Source organism: Peromyscus californicus, unplaced genomic scaffold (genome assembly GCF_007827085.1).
Source record: "Peromyscus californicus insignis strain IS unplaced genomic scaffold, ASM782708v3 Scaffold_8__1_contigs__length_139910024, whole genome shotgun sequence".
Taxonomy (NCBI): Eukaryota; Metazoa; Chordata; class Mammalia; order Rodentia; family Cricetidae; genus Peromyscus; species Peromyscus californicus.
Genome location: NW_026294606.1, coordinates 90,374,023 through 90,395,624, shown reverse-complemented (window position 1 = coordinate 90,395,624; position 21,602 = coordinate 90,374,023). Strand labels below are relative to the sequence as shown.

At 55.1% G+C, this 21,602-nt stretch overlaps 1 protein-coding gene across 1 annotated transcript in view; it reads left to right on the top strand.

Moving 5' to 3' along the window:
- The window catches only part of Gse1 (Gse1 coiled-coil protein), a 380,520-nt gene that overhangs the window by 119,480 nt on the left and 239,438 nt on the right, over positions 1-21,602 (top strand). The window contains 1 exon segment of the mRNA XM_052727088.1: positions 8,036-8,225. Within this exon segment, the coding sequence (XP_052583048.1) occupies positions 8,036-8,225 (190 nt within the window).

Here is a 21,602-nt window from a genome sequence, read left to right as displayed (position 1 = left end):
GAAGGATACTTTGGATGGTTAGATGGGTGGGTGGGTAGATGTGTAGGTGGATGGATGGATACATAGGTGGATGGACAGAAAGAAGAGTGACATGTGATGAAGAGCCACTTTGGGCCACTCACATGCTCTTGGATATCCCCAGAGGATCAACGCATTGGGAACAGACTTGGCAGTGGACAGTGTTTTTGGAAAGCTCTCCCGTCTCAGATGTGGTGGGCTTTAGGGGACTGTATGACCAGAGCCCCGCAGTGGAAGATGGGCAGTGGCTACCTCTAGGAATAGAAGCCAGGCCCCTGGGAGAGACAAGGAGTTGGGCGGGGGACCTGTCTGGCAGTGACTGGCTGCTTCTTCCCTTAGCCTTGACTGTGGCCTTTCAAAGAATGTCTGCTCCCTCCCTTCCTCAGACACTGGGACCAGGCTGGGTGAGCTACATGTTTTCTGTTTCTCCCAGCCTCAGTTTCCCTGTTTATATCATGGCATGGGCACACTCCTTGCCAGACTACCCAGCAGAATCACCGCGCAGCTCCCTGCCCTGGCTTTGTGCACACCACCGTCCCTTCATCCAGGCACTTAAATGGCTGCTGAACATGAAGGCAGAGACAAGGAACACCCATCTTTCCTGGCATACCCTTGGTGCCCTTGACCTTCTGTTGTCCTGAAGACTGGTGGATTTGGTGCCTCTGCCTCCAGCCTGTGAGTGATGGGGAAGAGACCCCCCAGCTGCGCTCCTTGCCAAGTGGGTGTCTGCGCCCGCCCCAGCCTCAGCCCCAGCCGGAGCTGCAGCCGGAGCGCCCCTAATTGCCAGCACAGATGTGGAAGCCACCAGCCTCCCCTGTGCGCTCGGCTGTGCCGTGTGCTTAATTAGCCCCTGATTACTCATTTGCTGGGTGCCGTGTGTATTCCATATCTAATAACTTTCCAATTACGCCTGGCCGCTGCGCTGGCACTAACCCTTTAGCTGTCTGCTGGTTGGGGACTGTGCGATCAGCGGTGCGGGGCTCTGGGCTGAAGCCTCTCCCTCCCTTTAGTGCAGGATCTGGAGTTCTCTGCCTACATTATGGAGCCATCAGAAGGAATCAAGGGCATCAAATGATGCTTCTAAGCCTCTGACATGCCATCTCGCAAGTCCCGCTGGAGCTGGGCGAATGCAGTTTCTAATGATGATGCAGCCGTGGATGGTGGGGTGGGCAGAGGGAGTGGGGCTCCCGGGGGCAGAGCTGGCCTGTTCCTCCCTCCCCTCCATCGCTGGCAGCTGGCACTGGCCCTGTGACCTATATGCCCCTGCCAGGTTCCTGAAGGCTGGCCAACTGGTGCCACATGGGGGGAGGGAGGGGAAGCAACCTTCCTCCCCGCCCTGACTTATTTTTCTGTGTCTGGCTTCTCGGGGGCTGAGAGAGGGTGGCAGGGTGTTCTTCTGTGCCATCGGTGCTGGCATCTGCCCCCCCTCCCCCACCCTCGTAGTTCTCTGCTCCATGTCTTAGCTTCCTGGCCTTGCTCTAAGAGGTAAACCAGCAGCCTGATGGCAGTCCCCCCACCCCACCCTGTTGCCTACAATGCAAAACCTGAGTCCTGATGGGCATGGGCTCTGCTGGCGTTTTGAGCACCTGACAGAGCCTACAATCCCCCCTGAACTTGTGGCTCTGACCTTAAATATCTAAGTGACCTTAGGGAGCTGGGCCGACTTCTGTGCCTCAGTTTCCTCCATTGCAGATGGGTGGTGGGATGACTAAATGAGCTCAGACAGGTACCTTGAGTTTCCCATGCCTATGCCCTGGGCTGTCAAAATAGGCTTGGTCATGGACTCCCAGCACTGCCCGACTCAGGAGCAGCTAGGTCCCTAAACTCCACTGTCATGGAGGCAGCACCGTGTTCACACTTCCAGGCTGCAAAAGGGATGGATTCCTGGAGAAGTGAAGCCACACACCTGAGATCTCCCAGCAGGGGAGAGTCGCCAAGACCTGGCCCCAGGCAGGCTGGGAGATACATTCTAGCCTGGAACCAGGAGGAAGAACAGTTCCACTAACAGAGCTAGTGCTAGACCCCAGTGTCTTGCTTGGCAGCCCCCAGGCTGCTGCAGGGCCTCCGCTTGAAGTCTGTTCTTAGAGATGCATGGTTGGTTTGCTAGACAAGGAGGGACAGGAAGACTGATGCTAACTGAGAAAGGGTGACATGAGAGGTCCCACGTGACAACCTCCATTAATGTGAAATGTCCCCAGTAGGAGAGCGCGCAAAGGCAGAGTGGAGCAGTGGCTGTAGAAGCCAGAAGAGAGCCTGGGGAAGAAAGGGAGGGACTGCCCTGGGGGCTGGGAAGACAGAGAGAGAGAGAGAGAGGAGAGAGAGAGAGAGAGAGAGAGAGAGAGAGAGAGAGAGACGTCCTGGAGTTTAGGGGAGAGGGAAGAAGGCTCCAAGGGTGATGTCCCCAGAATTAATTGGATAAAATGTTCTAAAATGGGTTGTGGAGACAGTTGCACAGCTCCACAAATTTACAAAAAGCCATTACCTTGGACTATTTATTTATCTTACATGCATTGAGTGTGTGGGGGCACACGTATGTGCCACGGTGTGCTTGCATACTCTCTCTCTGCTGTAGGTCCTGGAGATTGAACTCAGATCGTCAGGCTTGGCAGCAAGCACCTTTACCCCGCTGGGCTGTTTTACCAGCCCCAGAACTGCATAATTTAAATGCTCGCTATTGAATTCATCTGGGTTCAATCCCCAACACTGGAAAAAAAATAATAGATGAATTATATAAAATGTGAAGTGTATTTCAATAAAACTTAAGATAGTAGAGATCTCCAATTTAGAGACCTTGTGAGCTGATAAAAATTAGTTAAATAGAAATGGGTCCCGATAGAACACACATACATGTGCACACACATGCACAGCATGTGCACACAGGCATATGAACACGCACGCACACACACACACACACACACACACACACACACACACACACACACGCACACACATGCCCTTCTCCTTTTGAACAGGAATACAATGTCTTCTTCCTTTTTCCCTCCTGACATTATCTGGTATGGCATCCTCAAAAACCACTTGAGTTCCCTGGAGAAAGTATCGTGATGTGAGAGTCCATGAGGGACGTGGGTGGCAGGCTGTGAACCCCTTTTTACTTTGGAGAGCCATAGAAATGTCCTTCTTGCCCCCTAGCCACCAGCTGACAAATACTAACTCAGGGGCTACCGCCCATGGAGGTTCCGGGGGATCGTGGCCTTTATCCGGCCATGCATTCAAAGCCAGATATGCCCTGGGGGTGGCTCTGTGAGGCTGTGATTGGTCCCCTGGGAAGCGAATGTGAGGACAATAGTACATGCCCCAGGCATTGTAGCATTTTACACAACGTCAGAGGGTGACCCAGGCCGAGAGGAGACTCGGGTAGGCAGCCCAGGGCTGATTTCTGTTAGGAATTGTGTTCAGTCTGGCTATGGGAGGGTGAAGAAGGATGACTCTCAGCTCTGTTCAGAGCCCTTCCTTTGGAGGTGGGGGTGGAAGGCTTAGCATGTGATAATCTACAGCCCCTCCACACACATCCATTAACCCTGATCCAGCTCCCCTAGGATGAGGGGGAGTGAAGTATCCTCGCTTCCAACAACAGTCTATAGAGCATTGCAAGAAGAGGGACTGGCATGTGGCCCTCTGATCCAAGCTCACACTGCTGGGCGGACAGCAGGACCAGGCCACACATGTTCTAGAGCTTAGCATTTGGTTCTGCTTAGCTCACGGCAGGGCAGGGCACGTGAAGGTGCTGGTGCTGGCTGCCTCATCATCCGGAGACTCTGCTGCCTCATCTGGAGACAGAACCGTTGCACACTGGCTATGGTCTGGGTTATTGACCTCCGGGACAGAAGGCTGTTGTGAATGACCATTTCAAGCTATCCCAGAGATGTATGCTTTCTGCTCTCTGGTCTCTGTCCCCTAAATGGGCCTTGCTGGGGGACTTGGTGTGTGACTTTGAGAGATATAGCACAGCTCTAAAGCCCCACCTTACTTTCCTACCTGTGTGCAAATCATTCTCTCAGTTGTCAATGTTCCTTAACAAAGAGAATGCAGCTTTTAAAGGTGGCTCCAGATGCTTCCAGAAGCACCTGAGATGCAAGATGAGGCTAGCGTCGTCCTTCAGCCTGGCTCTTGCTGGCCCTGAGTAGGGCTTTCTTCCTGCAGCCTTGCTGCTGAGAACCTTCATGTGGTTCGTGGTCTTTCCCTGTGGGGTGGTTTGTGGCCACTTAAGCAAGGGCTGATTTCTGTCATAGCCCCCTTGTTCTAGTAACACACAGTAGGCCTGCTGCACCACAGGGCCCCATTTCTAGGAAAAGCTTACCAGCACACCTGGCCCTGTACACAGGGTGGGTGGGTAGAAAGGTGGATGGATGGATGGATGGATGGGTGGGTGGATGGATGGGTGGATGGATGGATGGGTGGGTGGGTGGATGGATGGATGGGTGGGTGGGTGGATGGACAGAGGAGTGAGTAGTATATGGATAGATGAGTGAGTGGGTGGATGGGTGGGAAGGTGAATAGATGGTTTGGTGGATGGATGAGTGATGGATGGAATCAGTAGAAGGATGAAGAATGGATGGATGAGTGGAGGGTGGATCGATGATGGATGGATAATAGATGGAAGGAATGAGTAGGTGGGTGGTGGTGGGTAGATGGATGAAATAGATAGAAGGATGATGAATGGATGGATAATGGGTGAATGGTCTGTGGATAGACTGGTAGATGAGTATTAGGATTTTCTAGAGGAACAGAATGGATAGTATACACACACACACACACACACACACACACACACACACACACACACAGAGGAGATTTATTAGAGTGGCTTACAGGCTGTGGTCCAGCTAGTCCAAAGATGGCTGCCTACCAACTGAAAGCCCAAGAATCCAGTAATTGTTCAGTCCACAGGGCTGGATGTCTCAGCTGGTATTCAATATCTGTTGGAATCCCCAAGAAGTAGGCTCTAATGCTGGTGAGATAGGAGCAAGGGCAAGCAGGCAAAAAGCAAATGCTTCCTTCGTCCATGTCCTTTATATAGGCTGCCACTAGAGGGACAGTGCAAATTTAAGGTGGATGTTCCCACACCAGAGATCCAGATTTAGGGTGGGTCTTCCCACTTCAAATAATTCAATCAAGAAAAATCCCTCATAGGTGTACCCAGCCACTGGGTCTTCGTTAATTCCAGATGTGGTCACGTTGACAACCAAGAATAGCCATCACAGATGGGTAGATGGATAATGGATGGATGCATGCATGCATGGGTCATGGGTGGGTGGACTTGTAGATGGCTAGGTAGATGGGTAGGGGGACAGATAAGGGAACATCCAAAGGTGTGGATGAAGAGCCAGACTGGGCCCAATCACATGGCTCTTGATGTGACATCTCTCATGCCCAGGTTACTGTTTTTCCCTGCCAAACCCTAATCCCCCTTGAAGGCCAAGTTCAGATTTCACCTGCTCCCGGAAACCCTCCTGGGTATCCCCACTCTTGGGGAGTCCTCCCACCCAGCCCTTGAAGTGCTGTCCCCACCCTCTGCCTCTGCCCATGACTCTTGCCTCCCATCTGCTGCTCTCCATTTAAAAGCTCATCCCCTAGTTGCTTCATAGCTGACTGAGGTCACAGACAACTGCTTAACTTCAAAGCCCCAATTACTGTACAAGTCTAGACAGGTCACTGTGCCAACTCCCTGGCAAGGGGACAGCTGGAAGGTTCATTGCGTGAGTCTGTGTAAAGGCTTGGACTGATGCCAGCACATAGTAGGTACTCAGCAAAGAGCACTTTTCCCCTTGTGTTCTCTGCTAGACTCAGTACCAACTCTCACAGCCTCTTCCGGGGTGCCACAGTGTACCTAGCTACTTTGCCTTAGCAAGATCCTGCTGATTCTTCTACTCCAGGAGAAAAAGCAGGTCACAGGTAGGGGACAAGTCTGGAGCATTCACAATCCTCTGCTCCCCCTCCAGCCTGTCCCCAGAGGCCATCACAAGGGACACTGCCTGACTTGATCCATAAGCCCTCTCTGGCAGCCGGAGTCCCTGGCTGGTGGCATAGCATTCTGCCACCCCCTCATGGATGTGGCAGCGCTGAGTCTGTCTTTCTTTAGTTTCACCCTGATAGAATTTTCCATGGTGATTTAGGACAAAGTTGTGAAGGAGCCAAGCCCCTACAAGGTAGGGCCCTAATCCGTGTAGAGCTTGGGTGTCCCTGCCGCACTGGTGGACTCTCCCCAGGTCCCAAGGAGCAAATGAATGAGCAAAGAAGAAGTGATGTGTGTGGCCCAATGCGCTGCCTCCTGGCTCCAGCCTGCATGCCTGCCGTGGGGTTTGGGGGAGGGGGTAGGGGGGGCTGGGGGCGGGGGGGGGGGGGAGGTGCAGCTGGGCAGTGTCTCCATATGGATGCTATAAATTAAAGCATTCCAGGAAACAGCACAGTAAATTCATCCGCCTCTTGCCTGCAGGGCTGGTGGGGGCTAAGCTCGCCTCAGGAACTCCAAACATCCATCTCACTTAGAGTGCTACTCCTACGGAACTAAGCCCCGGGGGGTGGGAAAAAAAATTAAAAATAACTGGATGAACAGAAAATGACTTCTCACCGGCCCTGCACTCTCAGTGGGGAAGAGGAGGGGCCACCAGCCTGGGGCCTGGCTCCCTGTGGCCCCAATTGCCTGCCAGAGACTGAGCTGGCCCCAGCTGCCCACCTAGACCTGGGAATCTCCCTGGCCTGGGCTGACCCTGCTTGTGAACTCAGTCTCCTTTTCTGAGGCCCCTTTTTGAAACCTCAGTTTCCCCAGCCTTGGAAAGCGCGTGGGGGGGGGGGGGGACGACTAGAATAGTCAAGGTCATGGGCAGAAGGAAGTGTGGGTGTGGTAGGGAGGGGGTTAGAAGGGAGATGGCCAGGTACTGTGGTGTGGGGGTTGGGACCATTTCTATCTGGGGGTGGGAAGGTTCTTGAGATGGATGTGGTGACGTGAGATGATACTGCAGTAACTGGTGAATTCTGTGTTGGGTACATTTGTCCACGACTTAAATACGTACAGAAGAGGGCTACTGAGATGGCTCAGGGAAGAGAGATGCCCGCTGGCAAGCCTGATGGCCTGAGTTGGATCCCTTGCATCCACGTGGTGGGAAGAGAGAACCGGCTCCCAGATACTGTGCTCTGATTTTTGAGCCTAACTCAAGCAAGTTGGGTGTCTTGGTGGGGGCTCGATGCCTGAGTGCAGATGGGTATCTCCAGAGAGACTGGTTGGCCTGGCAGTAGCTGTGCCCAGTAGGGTGGAGTGAGTGTGTCAGTTTCACAGAGGTGTAGGGTGTCCGGTTCCCAAGGGTACCTGCCATTCATGTGTTCCCTTGACTACCGTGATGCAGGGACCTAGAAATGTATAGAACCGCTGTGTCTCACGGGCAAACTCATGATGTGAAGGAGAAGAAACCAAGCAGTAGCTCCCCTGTTCCCTGAAAGACTCCAAGGATGGTGTCCGTGGGTTCCTGAGCCCTCTCCACTCACTCTGTGCCGTGGGGAACCTCACCCATCCCTGAAAGATAGTCACAACAGAACCTTGAATGGATGCTGTCTGGTCTCAAGGAGACTGGTCCCCAGAGGACTTGGAGAAGTGACATCTTCACTAATCTGTGGGGTGCAGTTGGGATGGCCATCCTAGTTTCCCAGGCTGAATGTTCACCAGGGTCCTATGGTGCGCTGCACAATGGCATATAGATGTTCCCCAGGGACAGGTTGCATAAGGCCGGACCATGGTGCATTTTCCCCACAGCTCTCTCTTAGACACTCACCAGGGTGCCTACCAAAAGCTAGGGGCTTCTATATTAGGCTATCAAGAGATGGACACAGAATGCCCCAGTGTCTAGCATCAGCCTGGGGTCTGTGGCTGGGCACTGAGAATACACACTGTCTAAAGCCAGCTCACCTGGACCGCTGACCGCAGAGGTCAGGCCACAGTGAGGAAGGAAAGATAGCCCAAGGCCCTTCTCTTCCCTGGCTCATTTGTCTCCTTCTTTCCTTACAGGTCACTCCTGCCCCTCTGGAGGCACCTGCCACTGTCCATGCTCCTGTACCAGAGCCCGAGCTACAGCCGGTGCCCCCCACAGACAGTCTATCCAGGGGCACCAGGACCACCCAGGAGCTGCGGCCAGTGTCAAGCCAGCAGAGCAGCCGGGACAGCTGGGATGGGGATGGAGTAGACCTCACAGCCACAGGTAGAGAGAGTCGTGTTTTATGTCTCTCCATAGAGACTGGGCCTGAGCCAGCCTGTGGGCTGCAGCTCCGGAGGCTGAGTTGAGACACTGAGTTCCGAGTTGGTTCCACCTTACGTTCTTGGCACTCTAGGGTTCGAGTCCGCTCGCTGGGATTTGGAGTTTTCACTCCGTGCTCTGTGATGAGCTTATCTGTGCACTGACTGGTCATTCATGCCCGTAAATGCCGTCGCAGCAAACACGGGCCTGCAGGGTGTTTCTGGGTAAGGTGGATATGAGTGCCAACTGTCCTAGGCACCTGGGAAGGCTTCCCTAGTGCTGGGCCAGCAGGCATGAGAATGTCCATGTCAGGGCTTCCCAGCCTGATGCTCTCACACTCCTCTGCTGTTCGGTGGCTTTTGAGAGAGCTGTGACTAGGGTGGCTCTCCTGATCCCATCGGCCTCGTGTGGGCTCCTACAGCCCTCACTGTAGGTACCGAGGGCACAGTGGACATTTGTGTCCTTGTAGCCTCTAGACCATGCAAGACTCCCTGGATCAGGCAGTAGTAGAGAGGGCCTGTGGGAACCTGATCCATGCTGTCCCTGGGGAGGAGTGCAGACTCCAGGACCAGCCTCGCCACCAAGCGGCAGATACCTGCAGCATGGCTTGCTAGAACATAGTAGGAACTGGGGCTGGGGAAGGTGACAGGCAGGCCAGAGATCACGTGGCACATTTGTTTGGACCACCACAGGCCCAGGCTTTGATCTGGAGTACTCATCTTGCAGTTCACCCTGTACCGACCTCCTTTCCTCTGTGAGATGGACTCAGTTCACAGATGGACCCAACAAACCAAATGCTTATGCCTTGGGGGCCCGAGGGGCTTCAGACACCGGCAGGTGTGGACAAGGTGGCCATACAGCAAAGGGGGAGGGGTGCGAGGCAGATGCTGCCAGACACTGGCATCCTCTTACCCCTATATGCACATACTCCTCCACCATGCTCAAGGCCTTGCATCTGTGAGATGGCATGGAGATAGGTGGGCCTGGCTTCCACAGAAGGTATGGCGTCTGGCACCAAGGGAAAGGTTTGTTGTGTGTGAGCCTCGGCACTTGTCAGTACAGTGGGCTTCCTCGGGTCAATAGGCAGAAGGCCGCGCTTGTGTGGGCAGCACCTCCCTTCGCTCCCCGGGGCTGCCCTGTGGAAGCCAGGATGCTTGGGTTTGGCATGAGCCCTCCCAGGTCCAGGACACGCCCTTCTGGATTGAGTCTTGGAAGCCCACTTGTGTCTGCATATCTTACCCAGCCCTCCAGGCAAAGTCTACCTGAGATGTGTCTGCCGGGCCCAACAATGTTCCTGGTGACTCCACATTCCCCAAGACAGGCCAGCCCCTCATAGAGAGCTGTAGGAGAGCTGGCCACTGTGTGGGGAGAGGTACACCTACTTTGGGCTGAGGGACCTTCAGCAAATTCTGTCTCCCAAACTGAATCTGTGAGAGATGCCTGGTGGCTGGTGGTCTCTGAGCTCTGTGACACCTTGGCAAGCAGAGGCTTGTGTGTGTGTGTTTGTGAATGCTGTTTCACATCAGCAGAGCACTGTGCAGTGGGCTCAGAGAGGCTGAGGCACTCACCCCTGTCACACAGCAGTGGTAGGGTACTGCAGTTGGAACCCTGGGTCTGGCTCCTACAACCTGCTTTACTGTAGCCCAGCAGTGTTAACTCTGACCCAGAAAGTTCCAGGTTACAAGTTTTGGAGGTGACATTTCCAGTGTGGAGCCCAGTTTGGAGCCTTTGGGGATAGGCCTTGTCACATCTGCGTCCCTGACAGTGACTCCTAGGTGAGGACCCTGAGTCATCATGGTGGATGAAGGCTACACCCTAACTCTCTCTCGAGGCTGCACTGGACATGAGGGTGGGAGCCAGAGGTATCTGTTCACAATCAGACTTAGACCTACACAGGACACATTCTCACATGCACATGCCCATCTTATGTGCACACACACACACACACACACACACCACACACACACACACAAAACCCTACGTGTTTCCCTTCTTTCTAGGGTTTCACACCAAGGAAGCACCACTAGGGCCCGCTGTGATGGCTACAGCGAGGTCTGAATTGCACAGTCCTCTCTGAAGGTGGGTTAGTCATGGCAGGAAGGGAATATGTACTGCTTGGCTGGGCTGGAGACGCCTCAGCCAATCATTTCTCAGCTCTGCTCCCCTGAAAGCACGCTATATATAAAAGTTGGGGAAAGGCCTGGACTAGGCCAGGGCCCCCAAGAATTCCGGTGCCAAGCAGTGAGCTTGGAGCTATTGGGTTTTACCTACCAAGATTCCAGAATTCATCGAATTTGGTGTCACTTAGGGAACAGGGCCACCTCAGTGTCAGGGATGGAATTGCCCATGGCGAAACTCACCAGATAGCCTTTGTGGGGGCAGCATCAGTTCACAGGCACCGTGTTAGGAGAGTTACCAGCTGGTTGTAGGCACAGTTCTAGGCCATGGGGAAAAGGACTGGCTTCTGCCAGGCCCTTTGGGCCCACTTCTCCATCCTTTGAGGACCATGGGGATCCAAGCCATGGTTCCTCTAACAAACAAAGCCCAAAGGAACCTTGGACTGGTAGCCAGTCCCTTGGTGAGGAGAAGGATGTCGTTTGGAGTCTTGGGTGGGCAGTGTGAGGGCACTTGGCTCCGTCAACAGCCTCCAGCCTCCAGTCGAACCAAGAACCATTTTAATGTGCATATGACATGGAAGGTGGCAAGGTGGGAGTGGGTTCTCAAAGCAGTTGTCCTGTGCTGAGCACAGGCTCCTTGGGATGGAAGGGATGCACACTACAAAGGGACAGACAGGAGATGGCATTGGTGTCCAGGTTTCCAAACCTTAGCCTTATGTTGTGAAGTTCGGGACCTCCCAAAGCCTCAGCTGCTCCAACTGCAGAATGGGCACTGTGACAATGAGGCCATCTAACTGAGGCAGTGTCAGGGATGTGACATAAACGCTAAGACGCGCTGATAGCTGCAGGGCGAGGTTGTGTAGGTTACACACTCTACAACAGGAGTGTGTGCCATTCTTGTCTCTAAATGTGCTTTCTGCATGGCCGTGGGGGAGCCATCTGCCCTGTTAGATGGATGGTGGCCTTGCATGTCCTTTCTGGGTTGTGTAGCAGTTTCTCATGTGACAAGTAATGTCATCAGTGAGCTGAGCTGTGTGTGCCAAAAGCCATGCCCAGCCACTTTGGCCCCAGCCCCTTTCCACAGGCCATGTCAGCATCCTCACCCGTGGTCAGACCAGGCACATGTGTCCACTGGGCTGAGACCCACCTGAGAGAAACTGGGGCTTACCTGTGCGCATCTGGCTGCCAGGGTTTGTGGCCTCATCCCCACCGTCTCCAGATGCCCGTGTCTACACACTGCAGTGGCTAGCTGAGGACCCCACATTCTCACCTGCATACATCTGCAGAAGCCCGGCCACCGCACACCAGATTACCCGTGGGTGCCATCTGTCCCGAGTTAGTCACTTTTCTTGTGGCTGTGATCAAACACCTGGCCAAAGCAGCTTAGGGAACAAGGGTTGTTTGGCTTACGGTTTCAGGCTGCAGTTTACCGTGGTGGGGAGGTCACGGTGGGAGGAGCTTCAGGCGGCCGTCACATACTCCCTCCCTGACGTGCCAGAGGTCAGGTGTCTAGGAGGTGATTCTATGTCCAGTCAAGCTGTCAGTCGGAGTTAACCATCTCATTACCTACTGTTGGAAAGGAAGGCGGCTCCCCTCTGGATGATCAGTGATGGAGGGTGCTGTGTAGAGCCACAGCACTGTCCCCTTGCCATGTAGCCATTGTTGCTTGAAGACCCCTCCCCTCCCCGCTCTTGTATGCTATCGCCTGGTCTGTCCCACACAGTGACTCAGGTAGAGAGGTCAGCTTCCTATGGCTGCTGTGATAAATCTTGTGCTGGACCTGGACCTCTCTCTCTCTCTCTCTCTCTCTCTCTCTCTCTCTCTCTCTCTCTCTCACACACACACACACACACACACACACACACACACACACCTGTGATCCCCACACTAGGGAGGCTGAGGCAGGAGCATCACCAGTTTCAGACTAGCCTGGACTACATAGTCTCCAAAGTATCATCCAGGCCTCATTGAGGGGGTCTGGGCTGGGCAGGGCCAGTTTCTGAGAGGCGACAAGGGAAGCCTTGTCCTCCTTCAGCATCCCTTGGCTGTCTTCAAGGCCTGCAATGCAGAGCAGCCACCATCATGGCCCTTGCTGACCCTCTCCTACCTGACTCATCTACCAATCCCCCTGTGGCTGTCCTAGGACAACCTCATTGCTAACCTGTGTCCAGGTCAGCTGCTCAGGAGCCACGTGCTGCAGCCTGCACCCAGAGGGCTCCAGGCTCAGAACTGCAAAGCCTTTGGAATGTGTCATTCCATTGAACATGATACCATGTGAAAATCACCGGGTTGTTCAGGGCAGGAGCTGATAGATGAGACAAGAAGTACTCCACTGTGGAGTTCCTGCTCAGGGCCCATAAGTCCCTGTGCATGTGGCTTTGCCTTTGTTCCTGGGGCCTGTGTGCTCCATCCCCAGCAGGCCCAGCCAGTAGGCCCTCCCCACCTCAGCTATGATATGACACTGTTGATGGTGTCTGTGGAGAAGAGGGGCTGGGACAGAGCTCTGTCCCTCGATCTCTGCACCAGCTGGCCATTCTCCTGGGCAGTGTAACTCAGGCACTGCAGTCTTGAGCCTATGTCCTATCCAGGCTCCTAAGGCCCCATTTCCTGGTTCTGAGGCTACCCCTGGGGCTCCCACTGTCCTCAGGCTCTGAGCTGCTCTGCAACAGGGAATGGGATCTGGCCTTGCAGTACTTTGTAGCCAGCACCTGGCCTCTGGGGCGGGGGGGGGGGGGGGGGATACCTTTTACCTGGTCTCTGTGGGGATACCTTTTACCTGGCCTCTGTAGGGGATACCCCTTGTCAGGCTTGTGTGGGAGCACTCCTCACCTGGCCCCTCCATACCCTCCAGGTGCTGGCTGGAGTTTGAAGTTCCTCAAAGCATCCCCCTGTTCCTGCCACCTGTCCTTCTGCCTTCCAATCTCACACCTCTGTCCCAGAGCCCTCTGGGAACAGCACCATGCCAAGCCCAGCACCTTGTGCCATCTGCCTACCTCAGTCTGGCTCTATACATTTTTTGTCCCTGAGGGGTGGCGGTGGCGCTGGGTCCCAACTCTGAGGTTCAGGGGCTCCTCCTGAGAACACAGGTTCTGAGAAGCAGGTTCCCTGGACTGAGCTGCAGCCCTGGGGAGGGTTTCTGGGTGCTGGGGCCACATCTATTAGACGTGGCTGTAGGGTCATGAGGTGCTAAAAGTGGACATTCACAGGTGGGGATGGCTGTTCCCACTGCCATCCCCACCCCACCCCCTCTCCTTCCTAGCTGTGTGCTGTGCAGTTAGACATGGCATCTTGACATGCTCAGATCTGAGTCTGCTGTCTTCTGAGTGTGAGGCCTGGCTCTGCGCCTCCTGAGCTTCTGGTATAAGCTGGATGTCATCCCGTGCTTTGGTGGAACAGGGCTGGTGACCTGTCTGTCTTGGTTAGGATTTCTATCCCTGGGCCCAAAGCAGCTTGAGCAGGAGGGGGTTTGTTTGGCTCACGTATCCCAGGACCAGTCCTCTGAAGGAAGCCAAGGCAGGGACCTGGAGGCAGGAAGTGAAGGATAAGTCCTGGAGGAACTGTTTACTGACTTGCTCCTCATCTCTTTCTCGGTCTGCTTTCTTATGCAACCCAGAGCCACCTGCCTAGGGTGGCACCACCCACAGTGGCCTGGACCCTTCCACATCAATCACCAATCAAGAAAATGCTCTACAGACTCGCCCACAGACCATCTGATGGAGGCGTTTCCCTCCGTTCAGGTTCCTCTTCCCAGATAACTGTAGCTTGTGTCAAGGTGACAAAAAAATTAACCAGCACCCTGACCATCACAAGAGCCAGCCATGTCTAGCGTGTAGTGTGACACCAGCACACAGGACGAGGGCGTGGCTTGTCACCAGCAACCCTGCCTCTTCCTCTTCTCTGTCAGGAAAGTGGGATTCTGGCCGAGGCTGCCCCTCTCACTAGGAAGGCAGGGAGGGTACTCAGCTGGCCGAGTGCCCACGGCAGCATGGTAAGAGCTGAGCATGGTGGCACCAGGCACAGGAAGGTTTTGCCTACGGCTGGTGAGCTGGTGCTGCCCCCCTACACTTCTTTGCAGCAGGACCCCCCCCCAGGGCTCCTACCGCACACCACCCTGTGCCATCCCCTCCCTCAAGTGCTGCCAGCAGAGATGCGATCCAGTGTCTGGCTCTCACTAGCAATGATTTTTATCTTCTTGGGAACGTCTCATAATGCTGGAAGCATGGCTTACAAGTCCGGGCAGGAAGTCTAGAAGCCTCTAAAGGCACCGCCGGGGAAGGGAGGCCTTTTACCCAGAGAGAGAAGGCCCTGGATCCCCTCAACACAGTTGAGAGGGCATAGGCAGAGACTGGCAGACCCTCCCTCTCTCCTTCCCTCCCTCCTTTCTGTTTTAGTGGGCATTTTGTTCTGACACGGGGTCTGCCTATGTAGCCCAAGCTAGACCGGAACTCTCCATCCTCCTGTCTTAGCCTCTCTCTAGAGCGAAGAAGACAAGCATGTGGTACCATGCTCAGCTGGGCCTGGGTTCTGATGAACACATTGACCTTGGGGTGTTCCCTGAGGACTTTGGGAAACACTGGCCGCTTGTCAGTGTCCTTAGCACCAATGTCTGATGCCCCTCCCCTGCGCTCCCTTCCTCTTCTTAAAAATGGTCTTGTTGAGTTGTGGTCTCATTCTTTAGTCCAAGCTGGTCTCGAACTCATGGTCCTGCTGCGGCAGTCTCCTAGTGCTGAGATGGCAGGTCTGTGTCCTCGTCCCTGGTGGATCTGCCTTCCCTTTGTGACGGCTCCTACCCACTGGGATCTGCTGTCTTTGCTCCACTTCCTTGGCTGATGTGTGGCTGTGTGTGCCTGCCTGCCACCAGTTTCAGTTTCATGAAACAAACGGGAACGGGGATGTAGTGGGGGTAGCCGGAAATGGTAACCCCAAGTGTTGGCTCAGACCCAGTGACTTCCTGATGGCTTGTGATCAACATATCTCTGCGCCTGGTGTGCTGTGGCCCAGAGGCAACACTTGCTGTCAGCCGGAACTTCTGCCCCAGGTGGGAGATAGAAATTTTCCGTGGGAAAGACAGATTGAGGGCTCCGTTGGCATGGCGACCTGAGTTCTGCCCCAGTACCCATATAAAAGCTGGGTGTGTTGGTTCACGCATGTGACCCCAAATCGGGGAGGGGAAGACCTGAGGGTCCCCGGGCTTGCTGGCCAGCCAGCCTAGCTCAGTTGAGCTCCAGATCAATAGGAACCTTTTCTTAAAAAAATGAGATGAGAGTGACTGATGGAGACATCCGACGTCAGTGTCTGGCCTGCAAGTGTGCACACATGTGCCCCTGCCCCTGTGTATACACACAAGCACGTAAACACACACAAAGACCATGAGTGGAGCCCCTGAAGTGACTTGGGTGGGCCCTGTAGGTGAGGTGTCATGGGGCTGTCACACGCCCTCAGGAGACAGGGCTGTAACCAGCCTGGCCCACCCTTCTGAGGGCCACCTATATGTGACACTTTCTCTGTGCTCCAGGGGCTCCCATCCCATCGGCTTTTAGTGACTGCTGATGGAAATGCAGCTGCTCTTCTCAGCTTCTTTCCTATCTGGGATGTTATTCCCTTCTGTTTGTGTGACTCTTAGCCCTACACTGCCGTGTGTGTGTGTGTGTGTGTGTGTGTGTGTGTGTGTGTGTGTGTGTGTGTGTTTGTGTTCACAGGTACTTACTGAGCACCTACTGTGTGCCACAGATTCTTTTTTTTTAAATCATTTATTTATTTTTATTTCATGTACATTGGTGCTTTGCCTGCACGTATGTCTGTATGAAGGTGTTGGATTCCCCTGAAACTGGAGTTAGTTGCCATGTGGGTGCTGGGAATTGAACCTGGGTCTTCTGGAAGAACAACCACTGCTCTCAACCACTGAGCCATCTCTCCAGCCCCCATGCCCCAGATTCTTTAGAACCAGAAGTGCACAAAACAGGTGCATGGCCCAGCACTCAAGGACTCCATAACTCCTGTTTGACATGAAGGAGGTAACTCCTGTGGCTGGCGCAGACAGAGGCCATGCTAAAAGAATGCCTCGTGGTGTCCCAGTCAAGTAGGAGAGGTTCAAAGGTCCAAGGCGTGTGGCCTCCAGGAAGCCGGGACCATGGTTTCCTGTGCCTGACACAGCACAAGGGGAGGAGACCCACAAGCTTTTGCTGGGTGAATGGGAGCTGGGGCCTGTGTGGCAGTGGAAGGAGGAAGTGGGGTCTGGTGAGCCCAGCTGTGTGCATCCAAGTGGCTCCTTAGCCCACTCCAGACCCTTCCTTCTCTTCAGCGCCTGGGCTGGCCAGTCTGGTCAGCACGTGTGTATCGTGTAGAAGTTCTGAGGGCTGAGTGAATGTTTCACACACCCCTGGTGAGGTAGCCATAAGAGAAGCGGCAGAGATGGCCCAGAGTTTAAAGGGCACTGGCTGCTCTTGCAAAGGACCCAGGGTTCGATTCCCCGCACCCACATTAGACAGTGCACAATCTCATGTAACTCCAGTTTCCAGGGATCTGGCACCTTCTTCTGGCCTTCAGAAGGATTTCACAAAGATGGTCCATTTACACCTAAGAAATAAAAATAAAAAAATCTACAGTAAACAGAGGACCCAGTGATCGACCATACATTAGCCAAGGGCACCTCAAGGTCACCGCTGAGCTTGTTTCCAGGATGTGGTAGACTCCAAGTTCCTCCAAACACTTGTAGAGGAGTATTTATGAAGTGATAGCTGTGTACCACGTGAGTCTGGGAACAATGTCCTTCCTGCCACACCGCTTTCCTGTGGTTGCTGTCACATGTCACCTGGACCTTAGTGACTCCAAACAGTGCTTCTTCCCTTTAGGCTAGAGGTCAGAGGTCTCAGCTAGGTTTCAGGGTAAGGCCTCACAGGCTGTTTCCTCCTACATGTTCCGTGGTAAGATCTGCTTCCCTCCTGCCCCAGGTTCTGGAAGCCTCAGAGGTCCTTGGCTTGTGGCCCCTTCCTGACATCTCTCCACCCTCTCCCACTGCACGCCCCCTACTGTAATAACTCTGAGCCTCCGCTAGACCCACTTGGCTAATCTGGACGCTCCTTCTACCTAGGGTGTGTGTCTCAGCTACAGCCACGAGGTCCACTTTGCTCCCTAAGCTCCAGGATGTTCACAGCTCCAGGATGAGGCGGTATCTTCTAGAGCCTTCTGGCTAGCACTCCATACCCATCACCCTGGCTGGGCTGACGGTGTCTTTGGCCCCCAGGTGTACAGGGTTCCTGGTGTCAGTGAAAGACTGAGTGGGAAGGGGCGGAATGGACCAGACGTGTGTCTGTTCAGGCAGTTTCAGGACAGTGGGGTCACTCCAGAACTCAGAGGTGGTGGACCTACCCTGCTGTGAGGGTGGCCTGCATTTAGACCCCTCAGTTCCCACTATCCAGGCCACTTTGCTGAGCAGGTAGGGCAGAGGATGAATCCTTGCCCATCCCGGGGAAGAAGCTGTCAGTTTGTCTCTGGCCCAGGAGGGGGCGCAATGGAGTACAGCCAGCCACCAAAGCCGCCCAGCTTTGGAGTGGGTGGAGGTTAGGCCCAGGAGCCAGGTTCTACCCCTCTCCTCATAGATCGCCCTCTCTCTCTGTGTGGTGTTTTGAGCCCAGCCTGTACTACAGAGCAGATGAGCGCTGGTCCCCACCTCCAGCCAGGTTCAGCTCCCTTTCCCCCAAAGGCACTAAGATGGACTCCAAGAAGGCGCAGGCCACAGAGAAGCCCTGTGTGGCTGGAGGACTCTAGGGAGAGGGGAGCTCAGAACGGGCCCCGTCAGCTGAGTAGGGCAGAAAGGAGGTTCTTCTGGGAAAGACCCAAGACCCTAGCCGCAGAAATGCTAGAGCCTCCTGACCCTCCTCCCTCCCGGCGGACTGTATCCCCTCGTCTCCCGTGGACATCTACATTCCTCCCCAGCAAAGAGCATGCCCTAGGCCCTGTAGCCTGCAGCCTGCCTCAGCCCCCTGGAGAGCCCCTCAGAGCCCACCACTCACCCAGTCTTCCGCTCCATGGAGCCACCTCTCCGGTGTGCCTTTCTCTTCCGAGCCTTCTCCCCGCCGTCCCCTGCGTTTATGCACACACAGACACGCATTCCTGAAACCCTGTCCCCGAAGTTGTTTCTTTGACCCTTGACCTCTATCTTGACCTCCTGTGGTACCGGTGCTGAACTGTTATGTGACTCAGAGCTGTCCAGGTGACCCCTCTGGGTCTTCTCCGCTCTCCAGGTCGTACGTAGCCTTCCTCTTCCGGCGTAGTGAATGTCTTGATCAGCCGAGTCCTGCCAGGAGAGCCATAGCAGCTAGACCATGAGGACTGTCGGGAAGTGGCCACCGCCGCCGCCGGGGGCCTGGCTCCCGCGGCATGCAGCCACAGTGGCTGTGCCAGGTGGGATGCTGGGGAGCAGGAGGAGACCCGCTGGCTCTGCTGGGCAGAAGCTTGCACCAAGCTCCGAGTGTGGACTTTAGCTCTTGAAGGAACTCGAGGAGATTGGGGCGGGAGAATGGAGACGTATAGAGAGGGGAGCCCTCCCCCGGCCCACCCGCGCCTCCCATGACCGAGGCCACTGCTGCCCTCCCCCCCCCCAGTCAGACCAGGCCACAGGCTAGGCCAGTCACTTCTTATAGACCAGAGGAGCTCAGGAGGAGCATTCTTCCACCACAGTGAGTCTCGGGGAAAGCTTGCACCAGCCTGGAGGAGGGAGTGTGGGTCTTGGGACTGGTGCCCAGACACTGAGGCCTGCAGACGGATGTGGGGTGACAGAGGGCCAAGCTCTGACTCAGCAGTGGCAGTGTCCTGGCTCAGGGACATCGAGGTGCACGTGGGATATGAATGCTGGCCCAAGAGACGGTGCTTTGGGGGCCCAGAGCCAGCCTAGCGAACTCTGAGGGGTGTGGCGGGGCACTGAGCTGACCTTCCTGCAACTCGCCCGGAGGCATGCGACTCCTTACCCTGTGCACCCATAGCTGTGGAGCACAGGCTGACCCAGAGCTGACCCTGGCGCCAAGCCTGCCCTCAGGCCTGCCTGTGTGCTCCCAGCTCAAGAGGCCGCTGAGCCCCACATTCTCTGAGGGTGCCTGTCAGCCTGGGGCAGAGCTGGGTGAAGGACCAAGGCTGACTCATCTTCCAGGCCACTTGCTGTTCCAGAAGCAGAAAGGCCAAGAGTGGAGCCGTATGGACGGAGGGGTGGGGTGGGGGGCGTGGATGTGAGGGGTGTACAGCGCCCCCTGGAGGGTCAGAGGCATGCTCAGGGCCCAGGTGTCTGGCGCAGGTGACTCTGAGATCCTGGTATTCCTGGTCCCATGTCAGGTACAAGGGTCTTTCCCCACTTCCTTCATCACAGTGAGTTTCACAGACAGCCACAGTGATGGCTGTGTGGGACCCAGGCTGCGGTGGGTCCTGGTTCTGACCCTTTCTTCCCTGGTGTGGAGTACAGTTTGGGACACATTCTACCTATCTTGCAGGGTTGTTGAGGCAGTGAGTGACCTGTCTCTGAAAGTATTCAAGGAGATTAAGTCCCACTGGGGGTGTCTCTAGGCATGGGGTGTGTGTCAGCAATGGTGGCAATGTTTGCTGGCTCCAGGGGCAGTTCCAGGCAGTTCTATGTTCTTGTAGGTCAGGCACGTGGTCATCTGGGGCACTGGGACTTGGACGGAGCCTATGGTACTGACTGTTTCTTTGTACAACGGCCCTTTGCCTGCCCTGTCCTTGGCCCTGTCCTCCCACCTGAACTAACTAGCTGGTCGGTCACTGGCCCTGTCCCCAGCCTCTAGGTGGCCACTGCTTGTGTGGTCCTGGATCGCCTCAGAAGAAAGGTACTGAGCTCTGGTCTCGGGTAGGCAAAGGGTGGCCTCTCCCCAGCTCCTCCTGGGCCCTTCGGTGGTTGCTGTGCCCAGACTCCTGCACCCCCTGAGTTCCATGTTTCCCTCAGCTGTTTGCCTGACTTCCTTGGCCTGAGCTGGGCACACTGAGGATATTAGTGAGAACTGTGGGCGAACTACAACCCATGTCAGCAGGGTGGCTCTGTGAGTGTTTCACCTGTGTACCCTGCTAGCTGAGGGGCTGACAGACCATGGCTTTACCAGTGAGGACAGAAGAGATCGGTTAAACTTACCTTCCTGATGATGGTGGCACCTCATTTCCCCGGTGGGGCCCAGACCATGAAAGCCCCATTCCCCACCAGTGCATCACGGTGAAAAGCAGAATTCTGGTTGCTGCTGGCCTAGGTGTAAGTCCTGGATTTCCCACCTAAAGCTGTGTGACTTGGGCTGTCCTCCTGGCCTCTCTGGGCTTCTTCCCATGCTAGCCGAGTTGGCAGTGCTCCTGCTGTGCTGTGGGTGGATGGGGCTGGTGAGACCCCTGACAGGCTCAGGCCCGTCACCTTCCAGCTTCTTGTACTGTCCTTACCCGGTGGCTCTTGAGTACTAGGGTCACCTCCTAAACCCCTTCCCTGTTCCTCTGATTTTGCTGACCTTTCACGGGTGAGGGAAACAGAGGGACAGCACTGTCCTTGGGAGAAGGACACTCCTGAGCCTCACCTGGCAGAGAGCCAGTGGGGGTGGGGGTGGATGCAGGGGGAACCTGGCTCTTTGGTGTAACACCAGCCCTGCCCCCACCCCAGGCTCATGGGCCTGAATGGGCCTCGCAGGACCAAGCGTTGAGTGTGCTGGTATTTGTCTGGGTCTTGATAGAAAGGACTAACCAGCTTCAGACATTGGAGCCTCTTGTCCCGGCACTCCACAGACAGACCAGGATAGCAGATTGTCACATCAGTCCCCCCTCCCCACTCACAGAGGCAGCCCTAGCCCAGTTCTTCTGCCCCCTTCCCAGCACAGCCTGAGGAGGGAAATAGCATTTATCAGGAACCTCTTGGGGTGGCTCCTGGTGCCTCAGTTCCACCATGACCCCCTCGGGTTAGAGGCAGAAATAGAGGCTCCTTAAAAGGAGATGACCTGAGTTTTCCTTGGGGACCAGTCCCCCACCATGGTGGCCCCCTCCAGGCCCTCATATTCCTTCTATGGGCCTTAGCAGCAGTGGCCCCGAATCATAACAAAATGTACCCCACAACTCCTGATCCACGTGCTTTTCCTACAAGGAGCAGCCCTGAGGCCATGTCCTCTCTCCTGGGAGACCTTCAGGTATTGACCTGGAGCTGCCCCTCAGGACCCCAAGCTGTCGGGTTCCCGTTGCCCTGGCCGTCCGCTCCTGT